At 41.9% G+C, this 22,630-nt stretch overlaps 1 protein-coding gene across 1 annotated transcript in view; it reads left to right on the forward strand.

Annotated features, from left to right (window-relative positions):
- LOC127608012 (potassium voltage-gated channel subfamily B member 1-like) overlaps nt 1-22,180 on the forward strand; it is a 38,786-nt gene extending 16,606 nt beyond the window's left edge. The window contains exon 3 of the mRNA XM_052076826.1: nt 14,934-22,180. Within this exon, the coding sequence (XP_051932786.1) occupies nt 14,934-16,682 (1,749 nt within the window). The 3' untranslated portion in view covers nt 16,683-22,180. The remainder of the gene's footprint in view (nt 1-14,933) is intronic.
- Nucleotides 22,181-22,630: the final 450 nt, after the last annotated feature.

The raw sequence follows: 22,630 nt of genomic DNA on the forward strand, positions 1-22,630 counted from the left end.
TCTCTCTGCTGCTCTTCAATTTATCACGAGGAAGGACAGCAGATGTACTTGCTTACGGGAGAGAAGGATTAGTCACAAGAAAATAAACAGCACCAAAAAGCGCTCACACTGCTTCTTTTCGGAAAAATGAGCGCAGGGGCCGCTCAGTGGCTCAACAAATCAACGTTGAATTATTGTAGGGCCAACATGAAAAGAAGCTCATTGTGAAACTATTTAGGATCTGAAATGGTAATTTAGCTACAAACAAGAGTACACACTGTTTAATTTATTTTCATAATTTGGCTTCTTGTTGATAGAGACTCTCTGCAGTTTGTTAGTGATAAGGCATGTTTCAGAATTGAGGAATTTCTTGGATGCTTTTTCCTGGTCATGACACACTTAAGCATGGCCTCTTCATTGTGGAGAGCATCAGTTACCTATTAGGGGTAAGGCACCTGTTTGAGTGGAATCCACGACGTATTTGAGAAAGTACAGTCCCATTTGCAGGTGCAGCAAAGTAGATGAATAGAATTATTTGGATTTTTTTTTTCTCCTGGTCATAAAAACATATGATTGTTCCCAGTCATATCCGGAATCTCTTTAGGGTAAGTCCGCTATTTGAGAAAAGTTAAAATCAACAGGATTGCTTGGATTATTTCTCCAGATCATATACTGTATATAAAATTTTTTGGGGGGTAGGGCGGTTTGTTTTTTTATGGCCACATGTCGGCTTGAGGAGAACATTGTGGTCTCGAGCAAGGTTCTCGTGGCATGTATTCCAATGTGGTGAGTGTGTCCATGTATGGCAGCGATTGGCTGCAGACGTGCTTAACTGTCAGCCGGTTTACAGTGTATGGATGAATGGATAGAAGCACTGTGCACAGCCTGGCATGTGTTTCATTGTTTCTATGGTTCTCATCATGGCGGCTTCTGTACTTGCATGTGATGCTTGGCAAACTGACTCATTATTATTATTAGACAACTGTATATTTAGCCCTGGCACAATGAAATTGCACTATATTAAATTCTTCTAAGAGCAAATGTCCTTCTCGCTGCTTCTTTTTCCGGACGCAGATGATTATGTCCGACTGTTCAACTCTCCCCTGAGGTAATTTAGGGTTTTGTTCCACCTGCAAATTACTGCCGGTGTCATTCCCACTTTATACAACTGGCATGTTTGATCATTCCACACTGGAGCTCAGCACTTTAGCTGGAAAAGACTGCAGAGTGGGCGCACTCTGTTCATCTGCCAATAAATTTTTTATTCATCTTTCAACCACCCAACCTGTCACGCCGAATGCTGACAAAGCATTTTTTTAAATATCAAAAGCTCTTTAAGTCTCAGTTGTTATTTAGTGTTGTGGAAATCCCCATTTACTAACAGTGAAACTGCCTGTGTATCCATTATTTCATCATGAAATCAAATCCATATTAATCATGCCATTTCCATCAGTTTGTGCTTGTAAGCGGTGTGCATCTCTCCAATAAAAGACACTGTGTGTGTGTGTGAGCCATCAGAAACAATCCAAAATTCAAAACAAAAGATAAAACTGAAGTGCAGTATTTATAGTTCAAACTGGACTAAGTTACATGAAAGTACTTTTCAAGTCTTCCCCTGCTACTATGCTCCAAGGTGTCAAAAATAAAAAAAACCTAAACCGGGTTATTCGACTGTAAAAGGGGTAAAAGTGGGCCTCAAACAGAGAATAGGAGGCAATTTGACAGACGAGACATTTAGAAACTGACAAGTCCAAATGCTAAATTGGCTCCCTGAAGCTAGAGGAAATTGCACCGACGAGTGTTCGTGCGAGTGTGTGTGTGTGTGTGTGTCACCACGGTATCTCCTCTGCGAGTGCTTCACTTGTCACCGCCTTCTGTAACTGCCTGTGCCCCGTTTCTGTGAATGCTTTGCTGCTGCACTTCGTTGGCAAATGCTAAACAACCTCCCATTGCCATGGAAACTATCAGCTGTGCTACACCGCAGCCTCCCCATGAGAAGGGTGCATGTTATGTATGCTGGCTTATATGTAACATGTGAACCTCTCTTTGTTTGTGTTATTTATGCCAACATATGCGCCCTCACTTTTATAAGCACAATTTGGCTGTGTTCTGAATTCACCAATCACGTTCAAATTCAAGTAAAATGGGAGCCAGCACACACCTGCTACCATTTATTATGCCTCTGGTTCACCCCCCAAATACATTGCAGGTGTTCTAGTAGGCTTTTCTGACATTTTATTTTTCTTGCTTCCTTGCACCAAACGTACCTTTCAGAATTACGGTCAAAAAGTTCTTTGGGGAAAATACGATTTGTTTGTTAGATTTCACATCACCTTCAAAATAAGGCCATCATTCAGTCATATTGTGTGTGGTAATGTTCCCATGTGTACTGCAGTGGACAGCATTTTAGAAAAGAAAATGTGACACTCTGTCATCGTGTCCATGCATCGTTACAGACAGCGTATGGTCAGTGACTTAGTCCATATCAAAATGTCCACTCAAATTTGAGGCGTCATATACGTTTTAGTGAGTTCAGCCTGCACCATTTTGCTTTTGATTTGTGTTCCTGCCAGCTCACAATGATCGGCCGTCTTTAAAGGTCAGATCCCTCTCACCTGCTCTTGTCTTACGTGCGCATTTCATTGGAAGTTATTTGGGCGAAAATACTGTTTCATTGAGGTGTGTCATGAAAAGAAAATCACTCTATTATGTCTTTGTGTGGCTCTGCACCTCAGCTGCATACATTCATCGCTATGCTGTGTCTCTCTGCATTGTGCATCAGTGACCTCACTTCACCACGCGGGCTTCCTCAGAGTGCAGTGGCCTCCAGGGCCGGCCACTCACTTGTGCAGCAATGATCTGGACGTGCAGCGATACAGTGGTGTGACATTGATGGTGAAGACACAATGTACTCTCACACATGCGCACGCACACACACACATGAGAGAAGATGTCCTCGGTGGTCAGGCGGGTTCCTCGGCCTGCCCTTCCACTCCTACTGAATCATTCAGGAGTGGGCTTGAGAACACAGCAGTTTTTTATTTTTTTGTTTGTTTTTTTTTTTACTTCAGCAAGATAATAAATAGATGGTTTCATTTTACACTCGACATAGTACGTGTTCGTATGGAAAGGGATATTCCTACAGTGGATTTGACTCGTGTACTATATTCACCATGCCAAGAAATAGTGAAGCGAGGCAGGAAAGACGTTATGTTCTTGGCTATTTTCTTTTGACTCTGATCAGCGATGACTGCATGAAGGGCAAAGGGCAAGTGCCCCACAGGGACCAGCGACGGACCATAACACATGTTCCACATGTTTGTCACAGATTTTCAGTCACTGGCCTTTTGGCAGTCAATATTTAATTCTGCCAACCAACAAGTGGAAGCAACCACGAAGATGGATTCACTCCATTCTGTTGACCTATTTTGTTTCACTAGCATTTATATTTGTGATGGAGTTTTATTTCATAAATTACACACCTGCGACTTACAGTCTGTTGAAAGAGAAATTGAAAGCATAAAAAACGCAGCCGACAATTTTGTTGGCTTGTATGTCTGAGTGGTTGATACCTCTGCTATTTTATTTTATTTTTTTCAAACAAATGATCCTAAATTATTTGCCGTCTGCCTCTCTGCAGAGGAGACGCAGCGGAAAGCTTTTAGAGCGACCACTTTTGTTCTTGCATGTTGCGACTGCTCGTTAGAAAGCTCTGATTGGAGTGCAGTTCATCACCATCTGGCTGCGGGTGCCTCACTGGTCTCTAATCATTGCTTAATACAGGAGCATTCAACAAACACAAACACACACACACACACACACTAATGTGAAGCATTAGCAGGAGAGAAAGAAGAGATGCAGAATGGACACTGTCAGACCCTCATTAAGACAGAACTGTAACTACAACATGGTGAATTGGTTGTCATAGCGACAGTGAGTGTGGCGGGTCTCAGCATGCTGAGACCAGTTCAGTTCATTTGACTTGTCTATAACACAACACAGTAGTAATGAGCACAAAGCCAGTCATATCATCAATAGTCATTTCTTTTGCGAGAATGTTATGACTTTGTGATGAAATTAACAATTGGTTTGAACAGGGTGAATTACTGCCCCACCCCCCAAAATAAAGAATAATAAAAAATGTTTTATTTATTTTACTTTGACTCCATCAGATGATCCCAGGAGAGGTTGAATAACAAAGTTGCATATTTTTATTTTATTTTATTTATGTATTCATTGCATACGGCTAGCCTTTTTTTAATGATTATTTTTTGTTACATATGGCTAGCAATGAGATCATCTCCTGAACGGAAGTTGAGCTGCACTGTTTGTTGTGTTGTACCAGCTTGACATTGAGCAGGCCAACTTACCGGTAACTAATGTGATCTGTATAAGCTTGCTAATTGCCTCTTCGTATTATGTAATTAATTGCCACTGCATTTATGGCCATTTCTGAACCAAAGTCGAGGAAAAGGCCCAATGTGGTTTGAAAGCTATTGCTTATTTTTATTAGAAAATGTTGGTCTTCAAAATTGTATTATTTGGAATCGCAGCTAAACTGATAACCTGGTCACCAATTTGATAACCTGGTCACCAATTTCAACTCCCCAGTAAGTCTTCTACCAATTGGAGACTTAATTTCGACTCGAGTCAAGCCATGTGATTCGAGTTCCCTGCCTATGCGGACTTCTTTAATCTGTCAAGTGAGAGCTGATTCATATTCATGGCGATTGCGCCAAAGATAACCTCACCTTGCTATCACAGTGTGAGGCGCGCTTCTTCCATTACGCGCGTCCCGGCCTGCTCACGTAGCTGTCTCTGCGCCGTGGACATTTCATCTTGTCACAGGAAAGCACGTGACATCTGTGCTCTTTATGATAAACAGCAAAGCAGCCGCACCAACGGAGACGAATTGTGTGAACGTTAATTAGCCGTCAGCAGACACCGGAGCCGCATGATGCCTCTTGTTGCTACAGAACTTCAGCTTGGCAGCATGTGATGAGGTGACCCGTGTAAACAGCAGCCCCGCATTTGTAAGAAAACCGAACCACCTTTCATTGGGCAATATAGTCTTGAGTTACAGCGCCCACTCAATCAGTGATTATCGAAAATCACTTTCTCTCACTGCGGTCGTGAACTTTGTTGTCTGTAAACTTTGAGCGCTCTTGTTAACTTTCTATTCTGTTACCTCACTGAAATTAAACTGGAAATGATGAAAGATCGAATTTCTGGTAGTTGTGCACCCTAAAGCCGGCTGTTTCTCCACTTGTGCAATGATGATGATTATTATTAATATGAGTATTTGGACAAATAGTAATAATCTTAACAGGCCTACTTTCCATCAACATGTGAACATCATGTGGTACCTCTAAGGTTGAACACATATACATACCAAGGCAGTGTATCAAGTCAAGTATGCATTCACAATTAAGAGCAGGAAACTAAATTTACAGATATTGTCAAAAATAAAAAGATTTTAAAAATACTAAATAAAATGCCACCCAAATTACGCTGTGTGATCATAAACAAGTCTGTCCAATAAATTGCTCAATGTCGCAGTTTCATATAAGACACCAACCACACAATAACAAAACAAACTATTTGAAAATAAAATTAACAGATCATTTGCATTTTGAGAATAGGCTACACAACAGCAAATAACTGAAAATGTTGAGCAGCTGAGATTGAACGAATTTTAGTGCACGAAGCTGACTACAATGCACCATTATAAATTGCAGGTGAGCTGATTTATTTGATACATTTTTGTATCTTTGTCATTTTATTTCGTGACCATTAATACTAACAAAATAAAATAACAAGAAGAAATGTAAAATAAAATTCATTTACTCACCAATGTAGTGCCTGTTCACTGAGCTGCAGATCTACGCGAGTGTCCCCAAACGTTTTTAAACGCACCGTAGCTTGTAAGTGCCCAGGCGTGCTTTGACGTTTCCTTGCTGCCTTGGTAAAACAACTTAAATTGGTAAATCCAGTGGAAGGTCCGTCTTGAAAATTGTGTGGAAAGTAGTCCTGCAATCAGATCAACGTCTTCTCCTTCGGCCATTTTGGGTCAAAATGCAGCAACAGCTCCCTCTAGCAGGTCCTAATCCAATCACCGAACGTGCACGTCCAGTGTCGACGGAAGCCGTTCAAGATGGCCCTGGTACGCAGACTCGTGATCTGATTGGCTATTGCAGGGCAGGTGCTTGCTCGGTTTCATCTGAAGGCCCCGAGCAAGTTCAGTTTACTTGGCAACACAAGCTATCTGAAATATGATTGGTTATGATTGTTGTCTTCATAAATTAATATCATATGGGAAGTTTTTTTAATGTATTTATTTTGGTATTGCTATATGTCCGTACAAAAGACAAAACATTAAACAGTTTTTTAAAATTCCTGTATGAAACAATACTTTGTATGTCAAGTTTAAAATAAATACTGTGCGATCTGACAAATACTCCATATATTAAAATAATGATCTAATATATGAAAACTACAATGAATAAAAACTAAAGTGACGCATTTTCAAAAATAAAAAATAAAAGCTAACAAAGCTGCTTTAAAAGCAAATTAAACCAAACTGATTAAAAAAACAAAAGTCAAAACAAAATAAAAGCTAACTATAATGAAAAATCCACGATTATACTTTTAGACTATTATAAGGCTGATACAGTCACACATGTATATACATATGTAGAGTGGGAACCTGTGCAAAGTGAACCGTATTAGAAATCAAAGGCAGATGGCCATCCTGACTCATCATTCTCTCAAAGCGTCTTCCTGTTGGGGACTTTTTCTGGCCACTGCGCTTACTCATCTGAGATTTGTTGGTCCTGCTGTTGTTGTCATTTGCGGCTTCATAAACAAAACTGGGCTCAATTAAAAATGAATCGTGAAAGATTTCCAAGCAGAACGCTGCCAAATGCTGCAATTTGGACAGATTTAATGGTGACTCATCACTTGCGCTTCCCTGGTTTCCAACACTCCTGTCGCTTCCAGGCTGAGACCAAAGGCCATAGCAACAAGACAGCTGCAAGATGACACTTAGATGAACAAAGACACAGTACATTTTTAGCAGGGCTCAGCCGATATGGATTTCTTTTTTTTTTAAATTCCAATTCCAATATTTGGCAGGAAAAATAATCCAATAACCAATTGATTGTTTTTTTTTTTTTTACAATACGTTGTCATATCGTATGTTTACGAAGGAGAAGTATACCGAAAGAATGAACTGGTGAAATTAGCTTGAGATTTAGATCATAAATGTATGCGATAAGGAACATAATGAGTGAAGTTACTGGCAAAACATGATTTATGCAAGATGCCCTTTAAGCATGATATAAACTTTAGCAACATATATATACACATATATGCGTAACGGAGTAACGAATAAAGGTTATTAAATTATGACGGAAGTGACGCAGCAATGCACCGTATGGCACCTGCTTCCCGCCGTAGCCTCAGGCAGACCAAAAACGTGAGTCGCATCTCGTTGATGGTCTGCACTAATTATCAATTTTCTAAGAATATTTATTCGGTTTTACTTTTCTGCTTTGTGGTGTTCTAAATTAGTTCTCTGATTTGTTACAAGCCCACATTGCTTTGTGTGTTGTTATTTAAAATACGTTTTGTTGAGAGTTTTTACACATTGAGTTGATAGCAATCAGCAAGTGCTTGTTTGTTGTGCAGTAATGTCAGAGACCCAATGCGACTTCACCAACGCTGCCACCATAATGTGTTGCAGCTAATGTTCGTCTCATTTCATTTTTGTTGCACATAATTGTTCGTGTCTTTTTTCATGTAGTCGCTTGTGTAACTGGTGTGAGTTCGTAGTTCGTCGCGGCCGCCATAATTGTTCATTGCCCTGCGGTTTCTGTTGCGTGTGATGTGTTTAATGACATCTTGTAAATAACAGTGATTATTTTTCTTTTTTTGTTTTTGACTGTTTTATTTATTTTTTCTACTTTATATAGTTACTATACGATCACCCAGGTTGTGTATTTTTTTATTATGCACAATATTTTGTTAGAGATAGAAATACTCTGCATTTTATTAATATTTTCAAAAAGCCGAATATGGGCAGGTTAATTCATCGGTCTGGCTCTATTAAGTAGTAAATTATTTCCCTCACAATGGTTTGGAATCACTGATCGAAACTCATCTAAGGTTCTTTTCACAGAATATTTTTAGATTCACAGCATCCTCACAAAATCATACACACACCTCATCGTTTTAACACCCCCCTTCACACTTGTAAGAGGCACCTCATGGTGTGCGCAGCCTGCAGTTCAGTCATCCATCTCCTTCATCTCATCGTCACCTCTTGAGGCACACGAGGATGACATTGCCCCATAGTTGTGTGCGGGACAGAAAGGTGTGTCGGCCAAGGTGAAAATGATGCCAGTGAAGAGGAAGAGGGTGCATCTGTGTGGGTCACTGGAGCGCTTGTCTATTAGGGACATGCTGAAGAACACTGTGTCTTCAGGTTGGAAACTGATGGTAAAGTTTCTGGAGCGATTCAAAAAATGAAATCGGAAAATGATACTGTATTGCTCTTCAGGCGTATTGGGGAGCCTTAACCCTTTCAGGGACAGCGGTTACTCCAGTGGACAGCTTATCAGGTTACAGGGTGTCATTATTGGTGTATGAAAGGGTTAAAAAAAGACTTCTATGACCATTATATCACTGTACTCATTTCAACATTTCCTTTATTTCTTCTTTGTATGTTGTTCACAGCTTATTGCCCATTATGTGGTTATAATAAATCATAAAAACTCCCATCCTTTTACCCCCCTATCAGAAATGAATGCTCTGCTCGTGATTACCTGGCACCTCGAGTCAAAGAAAAACAAAATCCTTGACACTCTCGCCTATCCAAATCCAAATATATCCATAAGTTATATGAATCCATTTTCTTCCTTCATTCAGTGAAGCATCTTGCAGTATTTTGCATCATTTCCAGCCAGAAGCTACCCAAACAAATACCATTTGGCCAAAGGTATGAATAATTTTGGACTTAACAGCACATTCTTTTCGGTGTCCTGCCAATTCGTCAAAATAATAATGCATTTGGGATAATAGTCCTTGCCGTGAGGGTTACATTTTGCGTGACGGGATAATACCATCCTTAATCTTGTTGCGGCATTATAGAAAAACAAAACTGAGTTGGTTGCATTTTATTGCACCGTCGGCTTTGAGTGGAACTTTCCAAGAAGGAGATTAGAACTCCAGGCGGAGGTGTGTGATCAAACGGCAACTACCATTTTATCAGGCGAAGCCTGTTGTGTACCGGTGGCGTAATTCCATCTGTGCTTCCTGCTGCTGTCTTAAAAAAAGAAAAACACAATTTTCCTGAAGGGGAACTCCCTCTCAAGCAGTCAGCCTTCCCACTGGGAAAAAGGTCAGCCGTTTATTGGTAGAGCACAAAAAGATGTGGCACAATAAGGGGCTTAGACACGCCACCTTGCACTCAACAGAAAATAAAGTAGGCGAGCCACAAAGTGATTTCATCCTTTCATTGATTGCGCAAAGTGTGACTCCAGAGCAGACATGAATCAGCGTTTCTCGCGGCGTGACGCAATGGAAAACCCAAAAGGCAACAATAAGATTTGTCTTTGTTCGTCATCTTGCGGCACCGTTGTCAATGTGTTGTTTACGCGTGTGCAATCTTTGGTTGGCTTTATCTCAACAACACAATCTGAGTCACCTTCTTTGATTATTAATTTCTGTTCATTTCTCACAATCACCTAAGGGAAAACTATAAATATATCAAACTAATATTTCATGCGATAAAAACTGTAAAACTTAGTGCTGATCTTGATAAAAGTTTGAATTAAGTAGAGCAGAATTTTGCAGGCGGAAATTGTTCTGAAAAACAGCAGCTGCCACAGAAATGCAGACTAATGTGCTGGTTTATTTTGCTCTTGATTATAATTACCTCCACCAAGGACATTATAGTTTCATCAAAGTTTTGTTTGTTAGCCGCGAGACTAAAACACAAGGCGCCTCGGTAATTTTAATCACAACGGAATGAGCCAAGACAAGAACACATAACGATGTGATCCTTCAGTTTGTTATACCATTTGTGAGATCATTCGACACTTGACTTCATTCCTCAGAGTGTAAAGCACATATTCATAAATATTAATCACAAAAAAGCACGGCACTCGAGAATTTGATGCTGAAATTAGGATTGTGCAGCCTTGCAAGTGGCCTCGCTTCAACATTTGCGCACCAACGTGGATTGGATGACTGAGAAGCTACACAGACCTTCATTTCTTGACAATAAAAGGCTCTTCAGTACTACACGCCCCCTGAAAATTGCCCTTCAAATGCTTTTTTTTTCTCCGTACTCATGCATATACACTGATCGTCTCCAAACATGACCAAGCCTTGGAAAAATGCAAATGTGGGCTCAAAAGACTTATTTTGTGAAATACTCCGACTTTCTTGCAATCTGAGGAATCCACAAAACACGACATTTTACTTTTCCATGCTGTCATGAATCTTGGTGAGCAGCAAAAATTCATGTCAATTACCGTGGAGCCAAAGAAACCAAAACTCTTTTACCCAACTCTGCATGAGCATTGAAGACCCAAAGCAACAAATCTTATGAGTGAAGAGAATCGGGTTCAGCATTTTTCACAATAATTAAGGCACAAACGTTGAAGTCGCAATACTTCCTAATGAATAGAAGTGTGGCCAACCAATGAGTTGCTCTGTCGGCCAGAACAGGCCATGCCACGCCAAATTATAATTTACAGTGGCGAGCGGACACCTTACACAAATGAACCTTCAGAGAGGGCTCTTGATGGCGTATGAAAGCCGACGAGGAAGGTGAGATGGAGGAGGAGAGGTTATTCTTTGGAAAGGTTATCTGCCATTTTCGTACTTTGCTACACGTTCGACGGTGATTAGCGTCTTCTTTATCAAACCAGCTTGAGAGTCACTGGACTGCTGTTGAATGACAAAAAGGGAAAATGGAGAATGAGAAAATGTGGATCCTAACGTGAGGTGTCATCCTGCCGTGTTCTCTGCATATTATCCTCTCCTCGTTTGTCCGACTCTTTTTCCATCACACATGTGTAATAAAAGCAAAGAGAACACAAGGCCTGCTCTTTACACCTTTTTTCCAGGACACGATATCTGGTGGGAGGACATTAAATATTAACTCTCCACAGCCACCAGGGCAATGCTTAGCTCCGTCCGGATAAATTAGCACGGGCGGGAACGTTGCTGTGTGTTTGTCGTTTATTATTAGCATCGGCGGGAGATCTAACCACATTTTATGCAAACAGGAAGCAAGGCAGGCTCTCCCTGTGTCTGAAGAGGTCATCATCAAAATCTAATTCGTTAGCCAACTAGCTAAGTGACACGAGACACGCTTGCCTGATGGACTTCGGTATTTGCCTTACTCTTCTCAGATTTGTGGTTCGAATCTCGACAAGGGCCCTGTGCTTGCGTGGGTTTTCTCACCCAGTCTTCCTATCCTCGTCCCAAAAACATGAATGTTAAGTTCAATGAAGACTCTAAATTGTCCCCAAATGTATATGAATGTGAATGTTTGTCTCTTTATGCCCCGCGGTTGGTTGGCAACCAGTCCAGTGTGTCCACCGCGTCTGCAAAGTCAGCACGAATAGGCCACAGCACACCTGTGAACCTAATTGACCCTCAAGCACTGCAGGAAAGAGATGGATGGATGATGTCATGGAAGATGGAGTACTACAAATCCACAAGTTAAAGGGGTCAAAATGCTTCATGTGTGCTGTGTTGGTCATTTCGAGTACACCACACACTGTAAGAGCACACACAATTGTGTTTAGTTTTTTTTTTCTCATCGTGAAGGTTTCTTGCAAATGAAAAATCAGGTAAGATGTTGGACAATGACGTGTCCGTACCTTGCTCAAAGTTCCTATGGAAAGATGTGCTCTTTTCATCTAAAATAATTTATTTTTACCTATGGGATTCCTTGGCGCATTCTAGCCAACGGCAGAACCCAGGGGGTATGCGTGTGTTTTTGTTTGTTTGTTTTTTTTTTTTTTTGCTTTTGGAAGTTTTATCCGTCTTCTGTCGTAGCAGCTAGCTAGTGCTAAGCTAACCTGGGATGGTTCGTCTCTCCGGTCGAATGCCCCAACCTGCAAACTCCATTCGTGCCAGGACAGCGTGAGAGGCCAACAGCAATGTAACGATAAAGCCATCGATACACTAGCTAGGTGGGATTTATTGGCAAACTATTGAACAGTTTTAATCCAGTTTTCATGAGCCAGCTAAACATTCTGACATTTATGGGTGTCAACAGCATGAGACGATTGATTCCCACTCTGAAAATTCATATTCAGCGTTCGTTTTTAACAGTCACTTCACGTGTCAATTCGAGTCACCGCCCATTCGTTGCGCAGCCCTTTAGGATTTAGAAACAAATCTCTTAAATCAGTAGGGCATTGAAGATATAGCGACAATAGCGATATCAACTCATCAAAAGTGAGCACGATCATCTTAGCAAAGTCAGAGTTTGTATTGACGTATGTGGTGAATGAAAAGCTATTTCCTCATTCACACGGATGCCAACAATCGCACACAGATGCTATTGCCTCACTGAGAATATTCACAACTAAGGCAAAGTGCAGGGTGTGCCTCATTCCCACTTTTTCAGAACATTAGACGTCACGTTGAGTCTGGTCTCTATCTGCATCTCACGGCTGTCATCACATCTCTATCACATCTCCTGCCAGCATGGGGGGAACAAAGCGGGCGGGGATGGAAAAGGTTGAATGTTCAGGTGTTTTGTCGCCCGTCATGCTCGGTCTTCTCTCTGCACAAAACACGCCTCTGTTCAGTTTTGCAGTTGTCATTTGTAGTCAGCGTGATTAATTAGCTTGACGGCCTGGTCTGTGCATTCAGCTTGATGAAAGCCGATGTGGGTGAGCGAGCGATACACTACGCAGCCCATATTGGGGGAGTGGGGGAGGTGGCTCGGTTGTTTGTTGTGGTTGTTTCTCAATTAGAAATACTCCATGTGTATTCTTTAGGGATTTTCAGGGTTTGGATTTCTATAGCAGCACATATTGCCCACAGTGATGACTCCGAGTCTGGCCTGTCACCTTTCGGGATGCTGTTAATGTGTCACATTGACTTGTTTTATTCCATTGGGTGCGATTATTCAGTGCCGAGAGAGCCACTTCTAATGACTCAAATGTGAGCCTTTTCATCCATCACTCTTTCTCTTGGGAGCCAAAGCGAACTATTTTCAGTCAATGTCCTGCTCGAATTTAAATGCTGCCCTGGCCCTTTGATGGCTATTTGAGTTCCATGCGTCTTTACCCAATTCCGCAAGGTATGCCCCTGTTTTTAGGCCCACTCCCTGCAAAGGACAAGGTGGGTGCAAAAGGATTCACCTGTCAAGTTTCATTAAAGTGTGTGAGTGTTAATGAGCGGAAAAAATCCCGCCCATCGCAGCAAACCAGTGACCTTGTACTGGATTTCACAGATTGAGGACTAATGGGCGTGGCATACATTGCCTCTATAACCTGCTTAACCTCTGGCGCTGTGACCGTACCCCATTGTCCTCAGGAGATTAGATCCAAACAATGATGACTGAAAAGGTTTCCACGACTCGTTCTTGAAACATTTTGGAAATACATTTTCCCAAACCTTTTCAGCTCAAGATCTAAATTTGAAAGTTGATTCCTCCAAGACCCACACGAGTACATCATGTATTGTCATCATTTCAACATGTACGTCACACAAGAAGGAGTGATGTTATTCTGTATATCAGGGGTGCCCAAACTTTTAGGACCGAAGATCTACTTTTCGATCAACTAACCTCCCGGGATCTACCCTTACCGGCACGCGCGCACACACACACACACACACACACTTTTGCAATCTGTTAACTATCGTAGCTCACACGTACCGTTTTATAGTACATCCCTGGGCCCTCCTAGATTCCTATTCTTTGCCCATGCCCTCGGTGAATTGTACACGAGGCAAGGAGTTTATTATCAGACATGATGCGCAACTTGGCTCGACAATACTTGTTTGTTTCGTGTTGATGATTTGGCTTTGAAAATGTAAGCTTGTAGAGCGCTGGTTCAAGGTTTTGAGAAGGACGAGCTGAACGCAACACAGATGGCAGGTAACAGCTGAGATGTTTTTTTTAACCCATTTTTTTTATTATGACCTTGCATTTTGTGTGCGGTGCCAAATATGACATTTGAATGCAGACATTTCATCAGATCTGTCAACCTGATAAAAGAAAATATATTTTTTTCCAAAAGCAACAAAGGCTTCCTGAAGTGTAAATAACTTGAAATATGAATAAAGCAGCTGATGCTTTACTAAGATTAAAAAATAGAGATACAAAATTATTTAATATTAACATGACAATACCTTAACTTGCAAGTAAACCTTGACGTACCTGTACATTGACACTAAAAAACTTGAAGTTTAGAATTTGAAGGGGCCTTAGTTACACCAAAAAGGGTCTATGTCCAAGGAACCAATTATGGCCCCCGACTAAGGTCATGTGACTTTCATTCTCTAGTGAAAAGGATCAGTTTACTTGAAAATTAGGAGTTGCCAAAACACAGATGCACTATTTAGTGTCATCCACCAATACATTAACAGCTTATTAAGAAGAGTCTTTTTTAACCCTTTTCTTGCACCCAGTAACCTGATAACTTGATCAGCAGTCCACTGTAGCAACCCTGAAAGGGTTAAAATAGCATTTTGTTAAACTAGTACTTTTATTATGTGAATGCCAGTGAGATCACGCAAAGTCAATGTACCTCTGAACTGTGAGGCAAATTTGCAAACTGCTGTGGCACGGTGCAGCTCCGATGTGATCTAATCGAATTATATTATGAGCCAACAGGGTCCTTGATGGAACAAAAGGAATGAATATGGCTTCTTTCCCCGTTGATTTGTTTGTGTTGTGTGTGTGTCATTACTTCCAGATTCTGGCCATCATCTCCATCCTCTTCATTGTGCTGTCCACCATCGCCTTGTCCCTGAACACGCTGCCAGAGCTGCAGGACACGGATGAGTTTGGTCAACCCACAGACAACCCTCAGTTGGCCCACGTCGAGGCCATCTGCATCGCCTGGTTCACCATGGAGTACCTGTTGCGCTTCCTCTCTTCCCCCAACAAATGGAAGTTCTTCAAGGGCCCCCTGAACATCATCGACCTGCTGGCCATCCTGCCCTACTACGTCACCATCTTCCTGACGGAATCCAACAAGAGCGTGCTGCAGTTCCAGAACGTCCGACGCGTGGTGCAGATTTTCCGGATCATGCGCATCCTGCGTATTTTGAAGCTGGCTCGGCACTCCACGGGGCTTCAGTCACTGGGCTTCACCCTCCGCAGGAGCTACAATGAGCTGGGCCTGCTGATCCTTTTCCTGGCCATGGGTATTATGATCTTCTCCAGCCTGGTGTTCTTTGCCGAGAAGGACGAAGAGGACACCAAGTTCAAAAGTATCCCGGCCTCCTTCTGGTGGGCTACGATTACGATGACCACGGTGGGATATGGAGATATTTATCCCAAAACGTTACTGGGAAAGATAGTAGGAGGGTTATGCTGCATTGCGGGCGTGTTGGTGATTGCCCTGCCGATCCCCATCATTGTCAACAACTTCTCCGAGTTCTACAAAGAACAAAAGAGGCAGGAAAAAGCCATCAAAAGGAGGGAGGCCCTGGAGAGGGCAAAGAGAAATGGCAGCATTATCTCCATGAACATGAAGGACGCCTTTGGCCGCAGCGTAGAGCTCATGGACATCATGGTGGAAAAAAAGGATGACAAAGTGGGAAAGAAGGTCCTTGTGAATCATGTATCTCATAGCCCGCAGAAAGGGAAACCCCAAGTCAAGTCGGAAACGAGTCCCAGCAGTGCCAAGCACCGCCTGGAATTGTGTCACCGGGAGCAAGCCAAGCCTTCGGGAAGCCCTCAACATCTCAGTGCTCAGACTCTGGAGGAAATGTACGACATCATGGCCAAGACTCAGTCGCAACCCGACCTCAACAGCAAGGAAAAGGTGCCGTCTAAAGCCGGGCGTCACCGAGCGGAATTCGAGATGGGAGCCGTAACGGATGTGAGGAGCATGTCCAGTATCGACAGCTTCATCAGCTGCGCCACCGATTTCCCCGAAAGCTCTCGTTTCAATATTCTCGGCAGGGTCAGCACAAATCCGAGCCTGGAACCCACCTTGGAGAATGAGAATGAAGGCAGTGCCACACCCCTGAGCGGAAGGGGCTCCAATGATCTCCATTGTGGCAATCCAATCAAGGGCCCATCAGTCAGGGTGACCTTCAGAGGAGGGCGGGATTCGGGGGTTGGGGTGCTCTCCGATGGCTCTTCAGTCCAGAGCCCGGAGGTGTCCGTCTATACTACTGCGAGCAGCAGGACGCCCAGCAAGAGTCCGGAGAACTTACCTCCACACATCTTCACATTCCACGACGCTTCCATCCACCAGTTCATCGACGCCGACACGGACGAGGAGGAGCACCTGCACGACGCATCGGTCATCAGCCCGGCGCAGAGACTCCTGGACAGAGCCAGTCCCAGGTTTGGCTGTAAGGGAGCCAACCACATGGAGGGCTTCCAGAGGAAGCTGGGCAGTCATCGCGCGTGGATGCGAGATGGACAGGAGAACCACTTGGCTGAAGTACAGCCACTTCAGGGAGACAAGAGTCATTCAAAAACGTAAATGTGACTCAAGTGAGTGCACACAGAAACAAGACAATGGAGAAGTGCAGTGAACTCTGATTTTAAAAATAATAATTATCAAATGACTGATATTTCAAACATGTGAAGGAGTCGTCGAAAGAGAGAGCACAACATATCCTGTGAAAAGACTTGTGGATGATGTGAATGTCGTTTATGTTCTGCTTACTTCTACATTTGTTCATTTAGCTCCGAGCCACCGTCTTTGTACAAGAATTTAGAAGGATTTTGTACGAAAAGCAAAACTCGACGGACGTGTAAACGAATGGCATTGATAGTCACAACGTTATAACAGGCCACAAAAGGTGAAGCAACAGGCATATATTCTTTATCCTCTGCAAAAACATTATCACTGCAGCATATAGTGTGAGTTGTGAAACTTTTCTTTGTGTATTATCTTTGTCTGCATATGAAAGCTCAAATGGAACAGTGCATAACGTTTTCTGTCATTATTCTGCTACATTTTTCCTGAGAACGTGCTAATAGACAAGCAATGCCCTTGTGAACATTTTTACTCTCAATGTATAATTGATTGGAATGCTCTAGATTGTGCTGGGATTTTGGCAGAAGATTGTTTGCTCAAAATATGAATCATTTCAAAATATGGAGAAAAAAATGCTGATTATTTTCATACATATCTGTAGCACGGCCACCAGTCTTTTGTTACTTTTTAAGTGTCCTCTACAATTACAAGTTTCACATTCATCAAATACATTTGAATCTTATCGCAATTTTTTAAAACATATTAAACATTTGGGGATTAATTGTGTATATTATTTTGACATACTTATCATTGAACAGTGACCCAGATTTCTACCGTTGGGGAAATATGACAAATATGACGTTCTAGAAATGATTGATTGTGGCATTACTTTGGTTCCGATGTATAGTTTGCCACTGTTCGCCTCTTTCCTCAAAAACTGGCCTTAGTTGATGTTGTCCAGAGTTTGGGACTCTCTACAAGTTGAACAGATGCAACGCAAATGAGTGTGTGCAATAATTATCTTTCATAAACAATGTACCTACTGTTATGTCCGCTCTCGGTCTCTCAAGTTGTGTTCCTTAGGAGTGCTTCTGTCCGTTTGTGTTTGTACTTGTTTTGCACATTTAGAAAAATGGCAAGGCCTCTTGACACCCCTTATCCCCGAAAAGACGGCACCTTAGCGTGAGAAAAACTGTACGCGTTCACGCAGGGCACCACTTTTTAGCTGGATAGTCGATGCTGAAATCGTTTTGTGGGGATATTGTACAATGTATTACTTTAAAAAAAAGTATGATAGTACATTCAATACCTGTTTATTGTACAAGGAAAAGAAAATTTATATTTTTAAGAGATTTTATTAAAAAAAAAAATGACTCTTAGATATACTGTCCTAAACTCATAGTTGTGCATTTCGGTGTATGAAATGCATTCTTTTGGACTTGCATCGATCAGATGATAGTAAACAGTAGATACCTTTGTAATGTTTGCTTATGTGTCCTTGTGTAAACGTCTCTCCCTTTATCCTTTGTGCAATACGAAGAACCAAAGACTACTCTCTGATAGCTCATTGAAGGTGATGACTTTGTCTGCAACATCCAGTAGAATAAAGGTACGATTTACTTCAGGGAGCTCATTTATTTGCCGCAAAATCAGTGAAATAAATATATTAGAGCAGTGGTCCCCAACCCCTGGGCAGCGGACCGATACCGGTCCATGAGTCATTTAGTACCGGCCCAAACAGAAAGGATAAATAACTTACATTACTTCCCTTGTATTCATTTCGGAATCTGAAAGATGTTTTATTTTCAATTTTTTTTAAAGTTCATAGCTACCCGTCACATATACTGTACAGTACTTAGTCTTTTCTATGGCACGCAACCAATTTGCTAAGTTAAGGCCAAATAGATGAGTGGCCATCGGGGACATAATTCCCAATTACCATTTCCACACATTACTAAAATTGCTGTTGAGCGCCTTGAAGTTGTGCATGTGAATATAAAAATATTCGGGCATGTGTATGTTTCAGTCAGGTGTGTGAGAGGTATTGCTGCATTGTGTGCCGGACGGCACCTCATAAAACTCTATGCTCCGTGCAGTAGGGGTAAAGCAGTAGAAATAATGTGATTTCTCCCAGTCGGTAATCACTACCATAAAGAAAATAGCATGCTGTTATTATCAACACAGTAATAATGATTTTTTAAAATCCGATATGGAATTTCCAGTGACTTCAATGAGTAGCCTTGACTAGCGTTTTAACATTTACACAGTAAAATGAAAGTGGCTCCAATCACAAACACACTCTAAAGTGGACAATCACTGTTTCCATGGCGACTGGGTGGCTCACTATTGATGCGAGCAAGAGTCTATCTAATTGGCAGTGACGAAGACCTCCAACACCACCAAAGCAAAATAATATACTGTACATACAGTACCTATGTAAATAATGATGGATACACCAAGTCATTGTACCTTCTGCAATCAATTTGAAGAGCATTTAAAATAAAGAAATAAAAGAATTTTGTTAAGAAACTGCCAAATTTAAATGATTAAAAAAAATGACCGCGTATATAAAATCAAGCTTCAAATTTGGGAAAAAGCATGCCGTACTCTCTCCTCTCAGATTCTGGCAGCCTGTCTCTTAAAACCACGCCCCACTCAAATATCAGCAAACACCACTATGACCTAGCAAAACGGATGCTACTTTGTCTAGCTGCTAGTAGGTGCTAGAGCTAGACTCTAGCGCCTTAGGCCTACACATAAACAAATACATGTTTGAGACATGAAAAGATAAAGCCTCCAGTAGCTGGAATATATCCACCTGAACAGGGCTTTTCCACACCGCGACAACAAGGCGCTCTAAAACAGCCACACACCAGAACAAAGGTGCCACGTCAGATTTTTGTTTTATATGCCCCCATCCCTCTCTGGGTTGGGTGAACTGTTTAATTACTTAATACTACATAGTTCTCAGTCTTTAGAAATGATTTAAGCTGTGAGCCATTTGGAAAGGAAACCTCAGAATTCACTTTACAGGGTCTTTCATGTTCTGGTCTAGCTGGATAAAGATACATCACTGGTAGTCAAACAGAATATAATTTTCGGACCAATGACGTTACATTGGATAAGACATCTGATCCAAAACAGGTCATCATCTTAAGTAACCAATCAAGAATGACCACAGCATATTCAGCCACAAACTCTAAATATTTACCTCACTGCGTAGAGGTACTGACGGTGAAATTTGAATGCGACTGGAGCAAGGCGAGCCGTCAGCCTGATTACGACTGAAGTCCGTGATGAGTGCAGTGAAGTCTTCTTTGAATCACTAGGACATCGCTTGCATTTCTTCTGCTCTTTTGGAAACAAAGACGCAGGCCAACGTACCGCCAGTGTGAAGTATAGCTCAATAATACGCACAGCACTCATGCACTCTATTTTTCATGTTCAAAACCCGCTTGGGTCCTCTGTGCAGAATGGCAATGCAAAAATTGCCTCTGGGTTGAGACATCCTTTATGAGGATGCGTGTTCGTTCTATAAATATCATGGCAGGCATGCAACTGGATGGTCTGGGACGGCAGAGGGGGCTGGTTTACACCAGTGTCTTTAGACGAAGGGTGTCGTGGAATTCCATGGAACGAACTTTCTAACTCGGCGAACTATTGAACCCACGGGAAATGATACAAGCTGTCACTGATGAAGGAGATTTGTGGCAGCTCAGCCATGAACTGCACATAGGAGATCGCTGCACATAATGAGACAAAGGCCTTGGTCGGACCCATCTTTCATTTACCTCGTGAAATGTATGGAACGTTTACGTGACAACACTCTAGTTGGCGATCAAGGTGGAGTCCCGCCAAGAGTCGTGTAAATGGCACGTCACTGATGAAAGTTTATCAGTGACGAGAGATACCGCAAAATGGCGCCAAAGCACTTTTTTATTAGACAGTGTCCCTATATCAACATACTGTAGTTCCTTGTGGGGTCGCTGATTTGGTAGGTCCACTTGCCTGAGTTGTGTGTGGGCCGCGCGGCATCGATTCCCACTCAGTGACAGTGTGAATGGTCGTTTGTCTCTATATGTGCCCTGTGACTGGCTGGCGACCAGTTCTGGGTATAGTCTGCCTCCTGCCCGAAGTCAGCGGTGAAAGGCTGGATAATTCCGGGTGCACAAAGATGCCACAAGGTGGCGCCAAAACTAAATTTATACACAAGACGGGGTATTTCAGAAAGAGTCCAAAAACAGTGAATAGTCAAGTTTGGTATTTGAACATAAAGATGACAACAGTCTCCACATGATCCCGCAAACGTTTTTAAATTATGAATCAAATGTTGTCCCAAAAAATGGCATTTCAACAGGGGTGTGAAGACGTTTTATATCCACTGTGGCTGCATAGGGCGATATTTGTCTTCCTCATTCACTTCCTGTAGGAGTAATAAATTGGTGTCCCACTCGTTTGGTCCACACGTCAAGCAGAGAAAGTGGTCGTAATGAGAAAGGGCTGTAGTGCCAAAGACTAAAGTTTCATTCGTATTCACCACAGTCACACAAACTGTACATGTTGATAAATCTGTGTGGACAAGAGTCTAACAGAATTTATTTTAAACAACACATAATCTACTTAAATGATTAATTCGTTCTCATATGGATTAATTTCCAATGTCCTTGCTCATTTGTTTACCCTTTCGTCCTGTTTTTGAGCGCTACCTATAGTCGATTTTTTAAAATGTATTTTTACTGACTGAAAGCTAAAAGACTGTCGTAACTTAATCTCAAAGCACAACATGCCACACAAGAGGTTGAGGCTAAATCCAAGCACATGTTCCAATAGAACCAATATTACCCTTCTTCTGCTTCAGGGAGGACACTAACCTCTTCAAGCTCCTTATTGTGTATCGCTGTACTGACCATGTTTGTGTAAATTGAGGGGTTCGTAGGTTTTGGACCATGTTTGTGTCTGACAAAATCGTTTGAGTGTGTGTGTGTGTGTGTTTTACAAGCATTGTAGCACTCGGTTTACTTTGTAGAGTGTTATCTTCGACGTTCGAATTCGAGGCATGTAGCGATGTTTGACAAAATTACCTTGTAAATATAGTCGGAGATGTAGTCCTAGATCAGGCATGTCCAGCTCCGGGCCTGGAGGGCTACACTCCTGCCTGTTTTCCAGCTCTCCCGGATGCAACACACCTGATTCAGATGCTCAGCTCATCAGCCAGCTCTGAAGCAGCATTAGATCATCCTGATCATTTGATTCAGGTGCGTTGCTCCTTGGAACGCACCTGAATCAAATGATCAGGATCGTTCTAATGCAGCTTCAGAGCTGGCTGATGAGCTGATCATCCGAATCAGGTGTGTTGCTCCTTGAAGAGCTAGAAAACAGGCAGGACAGCGGCCCTTGAGGACCGACTTTGGACACCCATGTCCTAGATGATCTGATTGTGAGCAATTTTGAAGCAATTGTCTCTTTATATGACTGATTAATAAAGGAGATACACCAGCCTGGGTCTCACGAATCTTACTCTGTCACAAAAGCTATTTTCATGTTTTTTTAAAGGAAGGAATTAAAAAGTGAGCTTCTCAAAATGCATGTGATCACAAAAAAGTGACATATGGTCAAGGGTGCCGCTTGTGAGTGTAAATCTAAAACAATAGCACTCTCTTGTGGTCCCACATGCGAACGCACCCATGTTATGAAACCTTTCGCGATTGGATGGATGGGTGGATAAACAAACACAATTAAGTTAACCATTTAAAAATAGTTACAGTAATTGTTCACTTGACAATGTGTTGAATAAGAATAAGGGTTATGATCCTGATTTTCTCACAGCTATTTTGAATTGTTGTGCCCATCATGACCCACTTTTTTTTAAAGAACACTGTCGACTCAAGTCACAACTATAGACTTCGATTACACAAACACGCTGAGGTAACATACGGTCTTAACTGCTG

The sequence above is a fragment of the Hippocampus zosterae genome, chromosome 9 (assembly GCF_025434085.1).
Source record: "Hippocampus zosterae strain Florida chromosome 9, ASM2543408v3, whole genome shotgun sequence".
Classification (NCBI taxonomy): domain Eukaryota; kingdom Metazoa; phylum Chordata; class Actinopteri; order Syngnathiformes; family Syngnathidae; genus Hippocampus; species Hippocampus zosterae.